General features: G+C 34.8%; 1 protein-coding gene across 1 annotated transcript; it reads left to right on the forward strand.

Annotated features, from left to right (window-relative positions):
* The first annotated feature begins 16,619 nt into the window (after positions 1-16,619).
* On the forward strand, positions 16,620-17,836 carry LOC121244545 (oil body-associated protein 1A-like). Its single transcript, XM_041142664.1, has 3 exons — positions 16,620-16,936; positions 17,027-17,430; positions 17,554-17,836. Exons 1-3 carry the CDS (start codon positions 16,812-16,814, stop codon positions 17,727-17,729), a joined length of 705 nt encoding a protein of 234 aa, XP_040998598.1. The 5' UTR covers positions 16,620-16,811; the 3' UTR covers positions 17,730-17,836.
* Positions 17,837-17,864: the final 28 nt, after the last annotated feature.

Here is a 17,864-nt window from a genome sequence, read left to right on the forward strand (position 1 = left end):
GCAGATGAACAAAACAAACACATCCAAAAGTATGAAATGATTGATACTTAGGAGATATGCCAAATAATAAAAAATAGGGAGAATCATAATTTAGAGTAGCAGTAGGCAAACAATTGATGATATAAGCTGCTGTAGATAAAGCTTCTACTCAAAACATAGAAGGGATATATGAACCACAGTAAAGTATGGATGACAACTAAGAGATGACAATTCTTATGCTCAGCGACTCCATTTTGTTGAGGGGTATAAGGACAAGAACGTTGAGAAATAATCAATTTTTGTTAAAGGAACGTTGAGAAATAATCAATTTTTGTTAAAGATAAGTCTGAAAGGAATGAGACATGTATTCCCCCTGAGTCGGAGCGTACAATTTTGATACAGGTACTGAATTGTGTCTCGACAAGTATAACAAATTTTTGAAAAACAAAGAACACGTCAGCTTTAGAACGGAGAAAATAGATCCAAGTAAATCACCTATAATCATCGATAAACGTCACAAAATAACAATACTGACCGTGAGAAATAATAGGACTAACACCTCAAACATCAGTATGCACAATCTCAAAGCAAGTAGAAGCATGACTACCATACGTAGGAAAATGTAATGTTTTACTTTTACCAAGACTACAAGTAGCATAATCAAAAGACCATGTTTCAAAAGATGAGTCAAGACAACAGAATTGAGATGGCCCAATTTCTTATGCCATACTTCATTATTATTGGCAGTAGCCGTACAAGCAAAAGAAACAACATTAGGAATAAAAAACTGTAAAGGAAATAGACGTCCTACTTTAGGCCCCTTCGTGATCACCGTCCTCGACACCTGATCCTGCATAAGATAACCACCACAAGAGAAATGAACATTACAGTTATTATCCACCAATTGTCCAACAAAAATCAAATTGGTAGATAATCCAGGAGAGACAAAAACATTTCCAAATGAAGAGCCGAAAGTACCAATAGCAGTAATGGGAAGTTTACTGTCATCAGCAATCTGAATAGTTTGTGTGCCTCCATACTTACGAATACCATGGAGACCGGTCATACTACTAGTCATATGACTAGAGGCGCCCGAATCAACAATCCAAGAAGAAGTGGAGGTAGGATCAGTACTTTGTAGGCCCAAAGCCTTAAAAGTAGATGCAATCATCTGTTGGACCATGGTAGGTGTGAGAACAGATGAATCAAAACTTACAGTGGGGGGTGCAGAAGAAGACGAGGATTGAAAAGTAGCTTGAAAGGCTTGGGATTGGTGATTCTGAGGCTGCATGCGACAGTCTTTGATGTAGTAGTTTACAAACTTTCTTCGGACAGTTGCGAGCAAAGTGACTGAACTTTTTGCAACTGAAACACTGCAACTTGTTCCTCCCTTTCCTTTGTGCTGCATAAGCGACATTCAAAGTCTCAGAAAAGACCTTCTCAGAAGTCATACCCATCTGAGTGGATAATCGATATTCTTCATGCAATAAATCTCCTAAGCAAATATCCAAGGAAGGAACCGGATTACGGTTCAATAAACCAACTCGAATGGGCTTAAATTCAGGTCTAAGTTTCATAAAAAATTGATCGCGTTGACTCTCAACATGAACCACTTGAAGAGCTGCAAGGGCCGCAGTGGAAACCTTAGCATGAGCAATAGCAGAATACGCGCTCCAAATATTAATAAAACAAGAATAAAATGGCTCAATGATCAAATTACCTTGAGTGTAATTGCTAATTTCCAATTCCAATTGGAATTCCCGAGCTCTGTAGTCTTGGTGATAAATATGATGTAGATAGGCCCACATAGCTTGAGCCGTAGTGAAACACCAAAGATTGGTGACAGGATGGGGCTCAATCGTTCCCAATAGCCAAGAGATCACCTTAGCACCTTGACCTCCCATTGGGCAAATTTCTTTTCATCAGTAGGAATTTTAGTAGAACTATCAATATGATTTGATAATTTTTTGCCTTTCAAAAACATTTTAAACTGAAATTCCCAAGTAGGAAAATTCTTCCCAGTAAAATGAACAATAGTATTCTCAATAGATATAATGAAGGGCACGTAGTGAAATAGTAGCAAATAGCCCAAATAACAGCAAAAAAACCAAGGCAGACACGGCAGAAAAAAACAGATGGCCCAAGCATAATAAGCTCACAATAATAACTAGCCCAAAAAATTAATAGATGGCCTCATCAATGTCAAACTAAACGGCCCACAATAATAAGCCCAATGTATGATACTTGACTAGAAAGTATTCAGCAGACTAACGTGCTCTGATAGCACACAAAGGGAACTTCAAACCCAGCACCATCGTCAACCACACTAGAAGTGGTCGACCACCACACAATCACCACCAAAAACTGTCGAGAGACTCAGAGGCACAACCACCACAAAAAGTCACTGACAGACATAGCCGCAACATAGAACAGTGAACTTGCCAAACCAAGAACACCCATAGAAGACGTCGATAGCCACATAGCCACCCACAGACAACTCCGACGGCCACAGAAGATGCTGACAAACACCAAATGTCAAACCCATGCGAACTCACACAATGAAACACCACAGACAGCACCGAGAACAACCAAAAAGTAAGGAAAACTTGCAAAAAATAGAAAAGAAAAAAAAATATTCCCGTCGTACACGAGTGATTAAGACCACAGATGAATATTAGAATAGGGGCTCTGGTACCATGTCAATTTGGTCTGAATACCCTTTACTGAGGGTTTGCTTTCATTATATAGAAGAGAATATACAAGATTATTGCCAGATTCTATGCGTCTAATATGCTATACAAGGTAAGTATTTATAGCAATATCTAATCTAGCTAGAAAGGAAATTATCACCAAAAATACAACAAATATTTCCCAAATCATATCTCCATAACAAGGGCAAACAACGAGCATAAATTTCTTGAAACCTCCCTTCAACAAACTTAAAGGGCAACTCATCAAGAATAATCATTTCTGCTAAGGCTTGTTTGCAAGCCTCAACACTAAATGCTATGGGTACAAATCCCCCACTACCACTTCCTACACCCGCCTTCCAACCAAGAGTAATTTGAGACTTCTCTGTCTTGTTCAACGGACATTTCCTACATTATTTTTCAATGTGATACTTCATGGACTTTGTACCGTTGGTCTTCGTATCACAGCATATGAAGCACCACAGTAATTACATGCAACCCTAAGTTTACTTGGATCACCTTTTGGTATTTTTGTAAAGTGATCCCAAACCATTGACCTAGGTCTACCACAAGTACTCGGTTTAGTATTAGCACTTACATTGGGTGGGAGTGGAGGAATATCTTGCCCATGTGTAGCCTGTGTTGACTCTACATCATCTGTAGTAGAATCTTGTGGAATGAATTCTGGAATAGAGTCCATCTAGAAAAGAAAGAAAGGGAATTAAATGAAAAGTTCAACCGAGACTTAGGTGGGGTTAAATAGTAAAGAAAGAAAGGGAATTAAATAAAAACCTAAACCATAGACGTGAAGACTTCTAGAATTAATTTATAAATTAGTACTGCCACTTCTAATAGCCACATTACATGGTTACACCATTGATGTAGAAATGGAGAGATGCGAAATCAATTCTAAAGACAAAGTCTATCAATGCACAAATTTAATTGTGAAGCACTGAAGAACCTAAAGATCCAGAATGCCCAACAAATTCTAAAGACAAAGTCTATCAATGCACATCTCTTAATTTTTTCAAGGGTCAAGTTAATGTTGAGAGAGAGAGAGAGAGTGGGTACCATGCGCGTCGCGACGGAGGGGCTGCTGGCTTCAGATTTCAGGGGATGCGACGGGGGCACTGCTGCTGGAGAAGGGGGGCAACGGCTGCTAGGGTTTTGAAAAGGAAGAAGAAATGAAAATGGGAATCTCAAGAGGGGGGGTGGGGGGGGGGGGGAAGGGATCTAAAGGGGGTGTGTGCGAAATGGCGCCGTTTAATGCAACCTAGTTTTAGTATTCAACTAAGGACTTAAACAATGCCATTTAGGTCCAATTTGGTACTAAACGACGCTGTTTCCTCTGATTGGCAGATTAAATATTTTTTATGATTCTTTGGCACATAAATTAATTAAATAAATTATTAAAATTTGTAAAATTAAAATAAAGTAAACTATTTAATGTGGAGTATTTAATTAACTCATTAAAAAAATAATTAATGATAACTCTAATAATGTATACTAATACTATATACTATACCTTTATAGTGTTACTAACTTACTACTACATATAGTGTGTATATATATATTTATAATGATACAGTGATACCAATACTAAATTATTACTATACTATACTAATATTGATATTAATTCTTAATACTATATAATAATATATACTCACAGTGATATAGTCATTAGTCATAGTGATATTAATAATTTAATACTATATATAGTTATAGTCTTATAGACTTTTAGTGATTTCTTTATAATTATAGACTATAGTTATAGTGATTTAGTTTAGTTATCAATTTATAATTATATAATTATATTGATGATGTTAGTTGTTACTTTGTTACTAACTTAGAGTATGTGAATGTATTATAATTTATGATAATTCTAAGTTAATTCATAATGAGCTATTTACAAATTTTTACATTTTGTATATGAAGCAATAAGCATAAATAATTTAATTATCCATGATTTCATATATCCATACATGCTTTATATTTACTTGCAAGTTGCAACTTAGGTCATAGTCTCATAGATGTCATACATTAGTTAATTGTGAATTGATAGGTTAATTGATAATATACGATTAATATAATATTAATTTGTAATTACATATTTAAAATTTTATATTGTAAATGAGGATAGGTTAGATGAAAATTACATAATTTATTATACAATTATTATATAAAATAATATATTTATAAAAAAAATCATTTTTGAATTTGGTCGGTCAGGTCCGGTCCGGTCCAAGAAACCCCACCCCTGGACCGGATCGAAGACCGAAATTCCCCTACGTTCTGGACCGAAATCAACCATGTATTTTTTCAGTTCGGTCCAGTTGATTCCTCCAGTCCAGACTGACCGTTTCACACCCTTAATAATGGCCTAACCATTGCCAAGTCCAAATTTTGGCTAGAACTTCAAGTTTTGGTTATAACATTAATCTTTGGTTAAGTGAATTCATATTGGACTAGTCATCTTAAAGTTAAAATAATAATATAATATTATATATTTTAATAATATTTTATAAATTATTTTTCAATATTTTACAAATGCACTTTACATATTAATTAATAATATAGCAAACCCTTCCAGTGTGTATATATTCTCTCACCCTCAATATAATATACACACTGGAATTGAGAGAATACTCTAATAAGAACAAGACGAAGAAAAGGAAATATTTTGTTGTAGCTCAGAACAAGACACTAGAATTTAGAATAAAATACTCATTTGGTTATAAATAGGAACTCGCCAAAAATGGAAATATGTTTAGATATTCTGTAGCTCAGAACTTAAACTCCCACCTTTTACCTATTCCAATGCAGCATGTTTAAAGAGATAAAAAATCATATTTTGCATTGTTTAGAGTTATGCCTAGGCCAATGCGAAATTGAGGTTTTGACTAAAACTTGAGTATTTGGCTAAAATCAAAACTTTTGAAAAAGTTAATCCATATTGGACTAGTCATTCCAAAGTCAAAATAATAATAGAATATTATATATTTTAATATTTTTTTATATATTTTATAAATACACTCCATATATTAATTAATAACTTAATTTTTAGTAACACAACTAAATTAGATTTTTCTATTTAGAAATAATAGACTTACTACTGGTTGATAACTTCTCTACAACTTATTAATAAAATATTAATTCTTTTAAAATTTTTTGACTTTTTCTTTTACTTTAATATGTTTAAATCTTAAAAATATTATGAGCAATGTTAAATACAATTTTACGGTATGCAAGTCTCATGTACTCCTTTTGAAAAATAGTGAGATCTATTATTAAAAAATAAATTTTTTATGTGGGTCTCATATTTATTTCATTTTTTTTTTAAAATGATTGTGTGGAATTTACACACCTAGGACTAGAAATATTATTTCTCAAATATTATTTTATTATGTAGTAGTAAAATAGTTGTAGTTTGGTTGTCTTTATATCATTGCTCTTTCTCTATTTGATCCATCTCGTGGAAGCTGAAATTCAACATGAATTATGAGAATTATTACAGATATAAAAAGATTTCACAAAAGTAAACTCACAAAATAGTATGGTATAATGTGGTACGTTAGAGATATTTTACAATAAAACTAACTTCATAATCTAATGTGACATATTATGCCATATCAGTTTATGGATTTACTTTTGTGTGATCTCTTTATAGTTAAAATATTTATCATTATAAAATTTTCGAATTATCATATAAGCATGAATAAAAATATATATTTGATAGGGTTTATAATCTTGTCTTGCAGATAAACAACCCTAATAGACAACTGGGACACCTTCTTACTTGAAGTTTAAGTGAAAATAGGATGAAACCTATTATAAAAAATAAGATCCACGCATGAAGAGTTCCCATGAACACTCTAAATAGTACTTCTCCTTCAAAATCTCGTCGATGTCAAAGTTGATCGTACCCTTAAGATAGCTCAAAATAACTGAAGTAGCTGAAAGTTGGACCTATAGTTTTAGCTCAAAATAACTGAAGTAGCTGAAAGTTGGACCTATAGTTTCTGTTGTCTAATCCCCCGAGGAGGGCTTAGGGGGTAACGATCTTGATGTCTCAAAAGCCCATTCAGAGCAATTGAATTCGAACCTTTTTGTACAAAGACTTTTCACTCGTAAGACCTTTTACTTTGAGAAATTTTGCTTCTTCCTACCATTGTTGTATAAACTCAATGTTCATAAAAATATTTTGCTCTTTCAATGTAACATCCCGCTTAATTAACCATTAGATCAACCCTTAAGCATTCTAGATTAGGTTTTAAATTTTGGGTTATTACTTACATTAAGGTTGATAGTGAAGTTAGCCTTAATCTTGGCACTTAGTACCATTAAGCTAAGGATTAGAGAAGTAAGCCCATTAGTGAGGCTTTTAGGACCTTAGAGCATTCATGGGCCTAGCCCAAGAGGCCTTGAATCCAAGCTCATAGGGAGTTCAAGACTTGGTAGCTAGTCTTGGCCCAACCTTAAGGAAGGCATAAGGCCTTTGGGCCAAACTTGGTATAGAATGGACCCATGACCCAATTAGGCCAAGTCAAATCTTTTAAAGCCCATCTTAGTGGATCTTAAGGTTTCTTTTCAACCCTAAAAATCTGGAAATGAGGCCCCTCTCACTCAAGCCCATGAGCCATTGACCCATACTCGTGGTCCTTTTAAGCCCATCAAGGCCTAAAAGCCTTGGCTTCTATCTTTTCACTTCCAATTGAAAGCCCAAAGTACCATACCATGGGTTTTTTTAAGTTCATATCATACCCTAAATGCCCAAATTAAGTTTTGAAAGTTGGCTAAGACCATTAATCAACATACATGAGATTAGTGATCAACATACATGAGATTAGTGATCTTTAAGCCATGCTTTAAGACTTAATTTCATCTTAATCTTTTATTAACCTTTTAATCCGAAATTTTCTTGATTTATTATTCGATTTTATCATAATTAGACATTACTAATATCCTAGATAAATCTCCCCACATTTCATTAAGGAAAATGACATATCAAACCTCCAACTTCCATCAATCGGCTCATGTGTATCCCCTTTGTGTGCATGGACTATTTTGCCCTTAAGCCCAATAATTTTGTGTCATTTACTCAAGGGTAATATGGTCCTTAGACACCTCATGAGACCCCTTCAGACCCAGATTAAATCTTGGATGAAATTGGTTTCATAAACCAAATCAAGAAGCCAAACCGATTGCACCTTAGTCTAGTTTGAGCGAGAACCAGTTGGGTTGAGATTTAACCAACCATCTAACTTGGTTGAGCCACCACCCCACTTCACCTCCATCACCACTTAGTCCCCAAGAAGCCCCATGACCATCATGAAAAATTTGACTTAGATTTTCCCATCCAAAACCGAAGCTCAAATTTGCTAAGTAAAAACCACCTGAACTCGCCGGTTAGCATAGGTGGTTTGCTTGACTTTTTGTCAACTAAATCATGTCCCATGACCTGGCCACCACTATAGGACCATTGTAGCCACAGTAAGTAAGAAATCATGGTGGTTTTAGGCCACTATTCCCCCTGTACAGGGGGACACAAGTTGATGAAAACAATCTGAAATTTCAGCAACCACCCTCCATTACATCATCTTTTTTGAACTGCACCTCCATGATCACTTGGCAGCCAACCCTCCACCTTCTGCAACTAGAAAATGCCTTCAAGAAGTGACCTCGCAACCGCACAAATCAGCCATGATGACAAGTCAAAAAACTGAGTCAAGACAATGAACAAAACTGTCTAAAGAAAATCACTTTGACCTATCAGCCCCATGGTTGGTTTTGTTGGTTTTCCTTTTATTTCTTCTATACCACGACCTGACCAACCCCCATAGAAGTAGTGTAGCAACTATAGAAGTGAAATCATGGTGTTTTAGGGCACTGTTTTGGTCTGTACAAGATGACACAAGTGATGGAGTGCAAATCTAGAAATTTCAGCTTCTTACACTACCTTCCACCAATCATCTTGAACCAAGGCCAACGCCCCCTCCCTTTGGCTGCCTGTAAAAGGCCCCTTCACCACGCTCATTTCGTCTACACCTCAGCTCCAAGCTTTCTCTTGAGTCATGAGAGCATTTCTCCCCCTTAGAGAACAATAGAGTGAAATCGAGTAGGTTTTTGGTGAGTTTTTTAGTGTTCTTGAGCAAGGTTGTCTTGAAAGCTTTGAAACCGAGTAGGTTTTTAATTCTATCTTATTTTGATAATCAAAGCATGCATAGGTTCTAGTAAGTTTGTGATTAAGGCATGAAGCTTAATTTGTCCCACCTAAGCTTGATGATTAAGCATATAGGAACCTTCTAATTGGGATAAGAATGAAATTTGCATGATTTGAATGAATTTTGAAAGCATACCTTGATGATTTGCACTAAGAATATCAAACTTGATTGATGGAAGATTATTGAAGATTAAAGTTCTTAGCCATGATTAAGTGTTGGGATGAACTTGATTATCCAAGAATTAGCCTTTATTATATCATTATAGACTTTAGTGATTGTTTATGATTAAAGAAAGTTGCTTAAGCATGCAGTTATAGGAATCAATAGTTGAAAACACATGAAGACATTAACTAGAGTGCATGCCATGGGTTTGGAGTATTTGAGATAGTTCCACTTCGAATTTTACAAATCTAAGAGTTCAGATGATTTTAGAATATCAAGAATATAAGGTCCACGAGGTTTGGTTGAATTTGAAGTTTGTTTGCAAATAGTGCAAATTTAGGGCTTTAATGGCAACTTTGAAAAATTTAGGGGTATTTTTGTAAATACTCATTTTTTAAGCCTTTGTTTATGAACCTCAGCCATAGTAGTATTAATTCTAACTTAGTACTAATTTGATTTCAACCGCTATGGCCTTTATCGAAAATTCAAGAAGTTTGTAAGTTGGCCTCTATCTTATACTTTGACAGATTATTTATGATTTATTGATAAATGTCTTATTCATGTTTCAATTATCACTTTAAGCATAAAATATCATGTTATATGATACATTGATTGCATATTTACATGACACGTGATATTTCTACCATTTTAGCATATTGTATCGATAAATGTAATTTTCACATAAAAGGGTTGCTACGTATGCACATGTCATGAAACACGTTTTTCAACTTAGCATAAAAATAATTTTTGTCACGACCATAAAGGCTAGGATGAGAAATTATCCTAGTGGAACTCCTCTGTTCACTCTGGAGTGTTTAAGAATAGAGTGGTAACTTTTGAGTTAACAAAAAACAATCAACGGGTTTCGAATGGATTTTTTTTAAAAAACATCTGAGCGAAGTCAAAATTTTTATGATACCTAAGGCTGGTGGGTGTATATGTTATGATGTTATGTTATATTAACAATATATTGAGAACAAGTCTGTAGGCAACGTAGTTTCAATGTGAGTTGTACTACGGTCACTAGCAGGTACTCACAATGCACATCGGGAACTATGACGATACCACACGTTACGATTAATTTATGAATTAGTAAAAATGATGAAATGTTATGATGAAAATATTATTTTTTGACAATTAAAGTAAATGTTCTCTGAACGAAAATATGTGTCTCTATTTTTCTAAAAATGTTGAAGAATCTGGATGTGAGACACGCATATTTTTCTGCATTTCATGCAATTTATATTTATCATTCTTCATGCATAATTTATTTTTGGGCAAGTTGGTTGTTAACTTACTGAGATTTCATGTAAATCTCATCCCTTATGGACCCACTTGAAATGATAGAAGTTATATCAGGATACAAGAAGGACAGATTAGATGAAGTAATGAATCCGACTGATTAAGGAGGAGCCTGACGTCGAGAGGAGACTAGATTTGATTATCATGTTTATAGCCCTAGTCCTTCATGCTCTAGAACGCATGAAACGATTAATTTAACTTTGAAGACTTTAATATCTAGTTGTATTAAGTTATGCTACGATTTAATTTTGAACTTATGATGATTAATAATGCATTAAGATGTTTTAGTTATTCTAGCATAAGTTCTATTTTCACACTTCTATCTACTACGGTTATTGCATACTGCTAGTTACCTAATATGATATATTGCATATTAAGTATCATGAACGGGGTTATGTAACATTGTATTACATGTTTCGACACTTTAAGTCTTCGTTCCATCACAGCGGAGGTTGGGGGTGTCACATTCAATATGAGCAGCACTCGAGGAGGAAGATATAAGCATAGGGCCATTTTAATCAAATTCTAATTCTAATAAGAGTTACTTTTGCCTTATCTAATAAGGAACTTCCATAGCTAAAAAACTACAGGGCAACAATCAAACGGATGCAGTAGATTTATTGCTTGTTAACATTTTAATTTTTATTAGTGTTAAGGCTTGTTTTGTAACAACAGGATGAAGAGGGAAAAGTAGTCATCTTCGATCCACGGTGAATATTCGAACCTCGATCGGTGTGGTTTGGGATCCACGATGGCAGTCTAGAGCAGTGGTGCAATGTCCATATGTACGTCCATTGCAGTAAATAGAAAATAAATACAACAAATATAAACGGAGAACAAGACACGTAGATTTATGTGATTCAGCACAAGGCCTATGTCCACATGTCGTTTGGGGTACAAATCCACTATAAATAGGAGTATTTTACAATCCCTCAAGTTCTCTCATAACTCACTGTATAAATGATAAACTTGGAGTTTCCCGTCTGGAGGTTGAAGAAGCTCTCTAACTTTCGTTGCCTAGGAGAAGTTTGGAAGAAGAAGAAGCAGCGCCAATGTCTTTGATTTCAAATCCTTTTTATTTGCCCCTGTCAATGATTGGTGAAGAGCTCAGCTTTATATCACTTCGTCGTTCTCTCTCGCATGACTGACCCATTTTCTCTTTCAAATCCTTTCTTTTTCCTCTAACACCTTTTTCATTCCTTAGCTTTTGTCCTCCCTTTGTCCTTTTCTTGTCCCTTCTTGATGGTATCTCATGGGCTGGGCTTGGGGCTTCATATGGGCCAGAGATTTTATCCCCTCTAATTAGTTTTATTTCTTATCATCATTGAATCATGGGACCACTTTTGCCCTTTACGACCAAGTTATTTGCGGCAAATTAGAATTCGTCATAATGAATAGCTTTCATCAATAAAAGACATCGCCACCAAAATGGATTTAATTTCGGCGAGCATATGATTGTCTCAAAAGAATATTGGTCCAAAACAAAAAACAAGAAAAAAGAAAAAAAAAAATTAGTTAAGAAAAATAGTTTACTTCAAGACGTATTATAATATCGCTTTTTCTTTAAAACAATATTTTTTTCCACCAGTAATGGTATGCACACGGGTTACAAGTAAATTTACCTCTAAGATATAATAAAACGTACAACAAGTTTGTTTATCTAATTGCATTATGCACAAATAAAATTAGACCAGAATATCGATTTTACTATTCAACCAAGAGATTATAAATATGTTCTCTGCAAAATGAACAGATTATAATAAATAGTTTTGATGTAATAAAAAACTTTTGAGAGAAAGAATTTCGAAATTGGCTTATGAGATCTATTAAATTTGTAAGCTAATGAATCTATTTATAGACACCAAATGATGCCAATGAAAAGTTATAAGCAATGTTTCGCTAAAATTGGTTATGAATTGGTATATATGTTACATCTTTTACCAAATGACACATAGATTGGACTTGGTTAGCATGCTTCCCTTTTAACCAGTTGGTACCGGTACAATCCCCATCCTCCACCTTGAGGATTTAATTTTTATAGTTGTTGTGCGCCCTTGGGCTGGCTCGGCCGCAAGTCAAACTCGTGTGGAGGCCAATCTTCTCGATAAAGCATCAAAACCCCTTATTAAGAGTATTTTTAATAGATTAGTTAAAAGTTAAATTTGTTGAGTATTTAGTTATTAGAGAACAAAATATGCTTACAATAGATTAACTAAATTCTAAATATTTAGAATTTAACTACAGTGACTTTCAAAAGCTTTTCCAAATTTAAAAGTTACTATTGATACATCAAATACATTTTTTTATCAATTATGTCTCTCCATTTCTTTCTATCAACGTCCATCTTAATGTGTTGGCTGGGTTCATGTGCCATGGGGGGCTGGGTGGTTGGGTTCCAGGTTTGATGGTTTTAGAATATAATTTTTTTAAACCATAATTTAATTAGAATATCATTACTAATTAACATATAATTAGTAAAATAGTAAAATATAATAAAATAAAATAAATTAAAAATTAAAAATTTTAATTTTTTTAATTATTAATTACTCATTACTATATAATGAATAAATTGATAATTCAATATGAAGATTTGATGTGAATAGTTAAAGTCAAATTCATCTTATATTATTTTATTGTTATATAATGAAAAAATAGCTATTCTAATGTGGAGACTTATGTGAATGAAATAGCCAAAAGTCAAATTCTTCTTACATTCATAAAAAATGTTCTTTAAGTTTGACTAATCTATTGAGAATGCTCTTAACATAGGGGTGGTTCAAACCCTATCGGGGCCAATGGTAGTGCCCAATACTACTAAGCCATTGAATGCTTAATGTTATATGTATAGACCCAATTTATTAAAATCATAAGTCATAGCTTATAAACTTTTATTAAATTCTTTCTTTTAAAAATAATTCATAACTTTTAAAATAAATCCCTAAATATTATTAATAATAAATATAATATATAATTATTTCGAAGATATTTTCAACAAAGAATATCACATAAAATAGTTATTGTAGGCTACATGCAACATCATTTGGGGCGGAGAATGTAAAGGCCATAAAAGAATTTTTAATAAATCACACTTATAATGAGAAAGAATCACTATAAATAAAAGCCTTGAGATCACGATTTTCACATTGCTCTTTGTGAAAGTCCTCACATTTTGAAAAGAAGGTTTTTTTTATAAGATAATAACTCACAACCTTCATTTTTCAGAGATGGGTCTCTTTGAGAAAGACCCACAAGGAGTACCCATTCTTCTCAATGAGACCCATAGGTCTCTCGAGAGACCTACACTAACAAGAAGACTTTGTGGATCTTTTATGAAGGAAACCCACATGGTTTACTTTGAGAAGGATACCCATGAGTCCTCTCCTTTGAGAAAGAGAGTAACGTGGGCCGGTCTTCTCTTAAGAAATGGAGACCCATGGGTTTCCTCAATAATCGAAGACACTATAGCTTATTGCATTCGTTTCTTATTGATATATGCATGTGCCTTCTCTTTTCAATCATTTTTTCATTAATATTATATTTTTGGATGGGAGATTTGAGTTTTTTTTTTTTTTTTTTCAATTATTGCTGCGCCAAGGTATCTCATTCACATCATCTATCTCTTTTGGCTTTCTAATTTCTAATCCATGGGTCATTGATATATTAGAAGATTTCAATTCAAGCTATCTTATTTGATTCATAGCTTGTGCAACTAAAAGGGTTAAGAAATTATCTGAATGACTTGAAGAACCCATCTCCATTGTCACTCTAGGTAAGAGAATGGACTTCATCATGTGTTAATATTTTTTACTCATCCCATTATGAGTTCAAGACCAATATAAAATCTATGCTAGTCCACAACAGGAACATCAGAAGTGCAATGAGTTAAAACAGGAATTAAGTGAATTTTATACATGCCATCAAATAATATATAAGAACCATCCATAATAGAGTCATAATGTATAGTAACCTTTCCATTAATTTCCAAAACAAAAAGTGTATCCTCATTTGTCTAAACTAGCTATAGTGACAAGATTTCTCCTAATGGAAGGTATGTATATAAGCAATGTCTACCAAAGTCAAAATATGATTAGATGTCAAAAAAATGTTAACAGTGCCAATGGGTTCAACTTTAACCTTTACTCCATCTCCTATGTTTACCAATAATTCTCTCTCATTCGGCTTTCTATTGTTACTTAAGTCTTGCAAATTAAAATTTGTAATGTGAATAGTTGCACTAGTATCTAACCACCGAGTATCAAAAGACACATCAATTAGATTAGACTCAAAGCATGCTAGCATCAAAGGTGTACCTTTCTTGTCTAACCATGACTTAAACTTTTCGCAATCCGCCTTCTTGTGCCCAAACAAAGTACAAAAGATGTACTTTCCTTTGAGGGTTTCTACCTTAGGCCTAAGTAGTGTTCTTATGATCCAAAATTCTTTACCTTGAATAACTTCTTGTTCGAGTCCCCCATTGAGAACTACTTGTTTGAGTCTCCACCATCTCGCGACACCATGAGAGCAACATGAGACTCTCTTATTCATCATCTCTTCCTCTTGAGTGACAATAGTAATCATTTCGCTCAAGCTCTATTTTCCCTTCTCAGCATTACATATTGTCTTAAGTCTATCAAATTGAGATGGTAAACACTCAAGCATTTGCAATGCAAGAAAATTGTCTACCAATTCAATCTTCATTTCCTTCAACTTATTACAAAAATGAGTGAGCTTCATAATGTGCTCTGGAACTCCACCAAGGCCATCATAAGTTGTGGTAGCAAGCAGCTTCATGTAAGTCCCATTTTTCGCCTTTTCAAACTTGGTGAATTTCTTCCCAACAGCTTCTAAAAAATCCTCGCATTTTCAATATGGGCTATACTTTGCCCAATAGACTTGTTAATAGTGTATCTTATGATCACAAGACAAGTTTGGTTCATCACAGCTCGGATTGGTCACATCGATTGCAGGACTAGGGCTTTTCACTCGAACCGATTTGACTTGAAAAACCTCTCTGTCGACCCAACCTGAAAAAGTAAACTTTCATACCAAACATATTAACCGAATTTCCAAACCCGAATATAGTTTCAAAAAATCAGATTTTTCCACAATTCTGATTTTCCATGGTTACTAACACCGGCGGTCTAGTGGAATTTCTAATTTTAACTCTCTCTTTGATTTGTGACATATCAACGTACAATTGCTAGATTTTTTGCTTGAACCTACTTTTGTATTGATTCTGGATCTCTGACAACCAATAAAAATAAGAAAAACGCTACTCTGCCGTCCCAAATGTACTGCTCGGTATTTTTTTTTTTACCAAATGATGATAGAAGTGATTTTAAGTGTATTGGTGTATTTTTTTTATTTTGTAAAAATATTTAAATACATTAAAAAAATGTGAATAGAAAAATGAAAAAAAAGTTACTTTTGCAACTAGCGGTACCACCGAGCGGTGCTACTCGGGCGACAGAGTAGCGCCACTCTAAAAATAAAGGAAAGGATGTTGTACCTCAAAGCATGTTTTGCTTACATGCATTCCTCGCTATTTCCACAAGTAACTAGAATAATTCTATTGAACATGCTACACATCACACATTATACTTTTTTTAATTTTTTTTTCTTTTTCTCATAACAGATATGTGTTGTATGAATGATAAGTAGAACAATTTAATTAGTTTAGTATGAATAAAATTAAAATATGTATGATGTATGGTAGAAGATGATGAATAACATAACTCAATTAATTATGATCTCATTGTTTAACCACTTTTTCCATATCTAATCTCACGGTTTTTTTTCAGGGTAGTGATAGAGTTACTATCCTATTACTACCCATCTACTACTCAAGTATATTTTAAATTTTTCTATTTTTTTATCATTTTCTTTTAAGTATTTTTTTAACATCTTTAATCACTAAAAAATTAAAAAAATATATAATTTTACTAATAGTCACTTCCTTAATCATTAAGTAAAATAAAAAATTAAAAAAATCAAATATAAAAAGAGTATTAGATAGATAGTAATCCTATCATTATTTTTTTTTTCATCCCTACCAACCCGTTTTGTTTGGGGCGGCCATTTCCCGGATCGGAAATCTCGGCCGGGTCGGATACACAAGTTAATTGCGCCTTAGGCAGGCTGCTAGTGCGTGGCCATCTGGACCGATTGGACCTGAAAAGCTGCCATTTGGCAAGGAGACTTGGAATGAGTTCCTGTAAAGAAGCCACGTCATTAGGCACGTGACAACTGCTACGGGGCACATCTAGCAGATCCTATGACACGCGTGACACTTCATGCAACAGCCTCACTGGTCTCTGCATCCCGAGTCCTGCCTCCTATGTTGCACTGCCCTGTCCTGCCAATAATATTACTGAAGAAGCACAGCTAGCTCATCCATCCATCCCCCTTCCTTCGTTTGAGAATTAAGCAAACAATTACAGAACTGAAGCAACAAACAATGTCGAGTACTCACCCAGAGGTTCCAGGCGAGCCAACCAAGACTGGCACGGCCTTCCTTGAGACTTCCACTGCCACCATCCAAAGCTTTGCTCCTATCAACCAGATCCACCAGCATCTCTGCGCGTATGATTAATCTCCCCTCTAGCTCCTTTGTTATTTCATTTCTTTGTTCTTGAACTAATCTTCGTGAGCTTTTCACTCTGGCTCTTTCAGGTTCCATTTTTATTCCTATGACATGACTCGCCAAGTCGAGGCGCATCACTACTGCGCACATCAAAACGAGGAGATGCGCCAGTGCCTCATTTACGACAGCCCCGACGCCGACGCTCGGCTTATCGGGCTGGAGTATGTCATATCAGAGCCCCTGTTCCTGACGCTGCCGGACGACGAGAAGCGCCTATGGCATTCCCACGAGTACGAGGTAACGAGTGGGTTGCTGTTCATGCCGGGTGTTCCGGGTCCGATAGAGAGGCAGGACATGGAGAAGCTTGCCAAGACGTATGGTAAGGTGTTCCACTTCTGGCAGGTTGACAGGAAGGACAATCTTCCTCTTGGGATCCCGCAGGTGATGATGGCCTTCACTCGGGATGGCCAGATCTACGAAGACCTTGTCAAAGGTACGTGCTACCTAATTAATTATCTAACGAAGAAATCTTATATATGAACTATTTGTTCATGCTATATATATAAATACTGCATGCACTCATCTAATTAAGCTATATTTGATCCAACGGATGCAGGTGTTGAGAACCGATATGGGATATCAGTGGCGAAGGAGAGGGAGAATCGAGCTTACATATCGGGGCCAACGCATGGAATACACCCACTGGCAAATGGTGGAGGAAAGGGACTCAAGACTGAGCTGAGGGAGGTAGACTGCAAGCCCCCAGATTCCGTGCCCAGGGTCTTTGCTTGAGTATTAATTAATATTTACAAATTAAATAAGACTAGCTGTAATATCAACAACGGTCAATATGTATGTATATATAGGAATCTATATGTAGTAATTTATATGGTTTTTTTTTTTTTTTTTGTTTTTTAAACCATCAGT

This window comes from Juglans microcarpa x Juglans regia, chromosome 1S (genome assembly GCF_004785595.1).
Source record: "Juglans microcarpa x Juglans regia isolate MS1-56 chromosome 1S, Jm3101_v1.0, whole genome shotgun sequence".
NCBI lineage: Eukaryota > Viridiplantae > Streptophyta > Magnoliopsida > Fagales > Juglandaceae > Juglans > Juglans microcarpa x Juglans regia.

What these genes read in the sequence shown, in the direction of transcription:
- LOC121244545 (XM_041142664.1), top strand. Translation starts at nt 16,812, where the DNA reads ATGTCGAGTACTCACCCAGAGGTTCCAGGCGAGCCAACCAAGACTGGC. An exon ending in ATCCACCAGCATCTCTGCGC is followed by an intron (nt 16,937 to 17,026) that starts GTATGATTAATC and finishes TGGCTCTTTCAG; the next exon opens with GTTCCATTTTTATTCCTATG. An exon ending in CTACGAAGACCTTGTCAAAG is followed by an intron (nt 17,431 to 17,553) that starts GTACGTGCTACC and finishes CAACGGATGCAG; the next exon opens with GTGTTGAGAACCGATATGGG.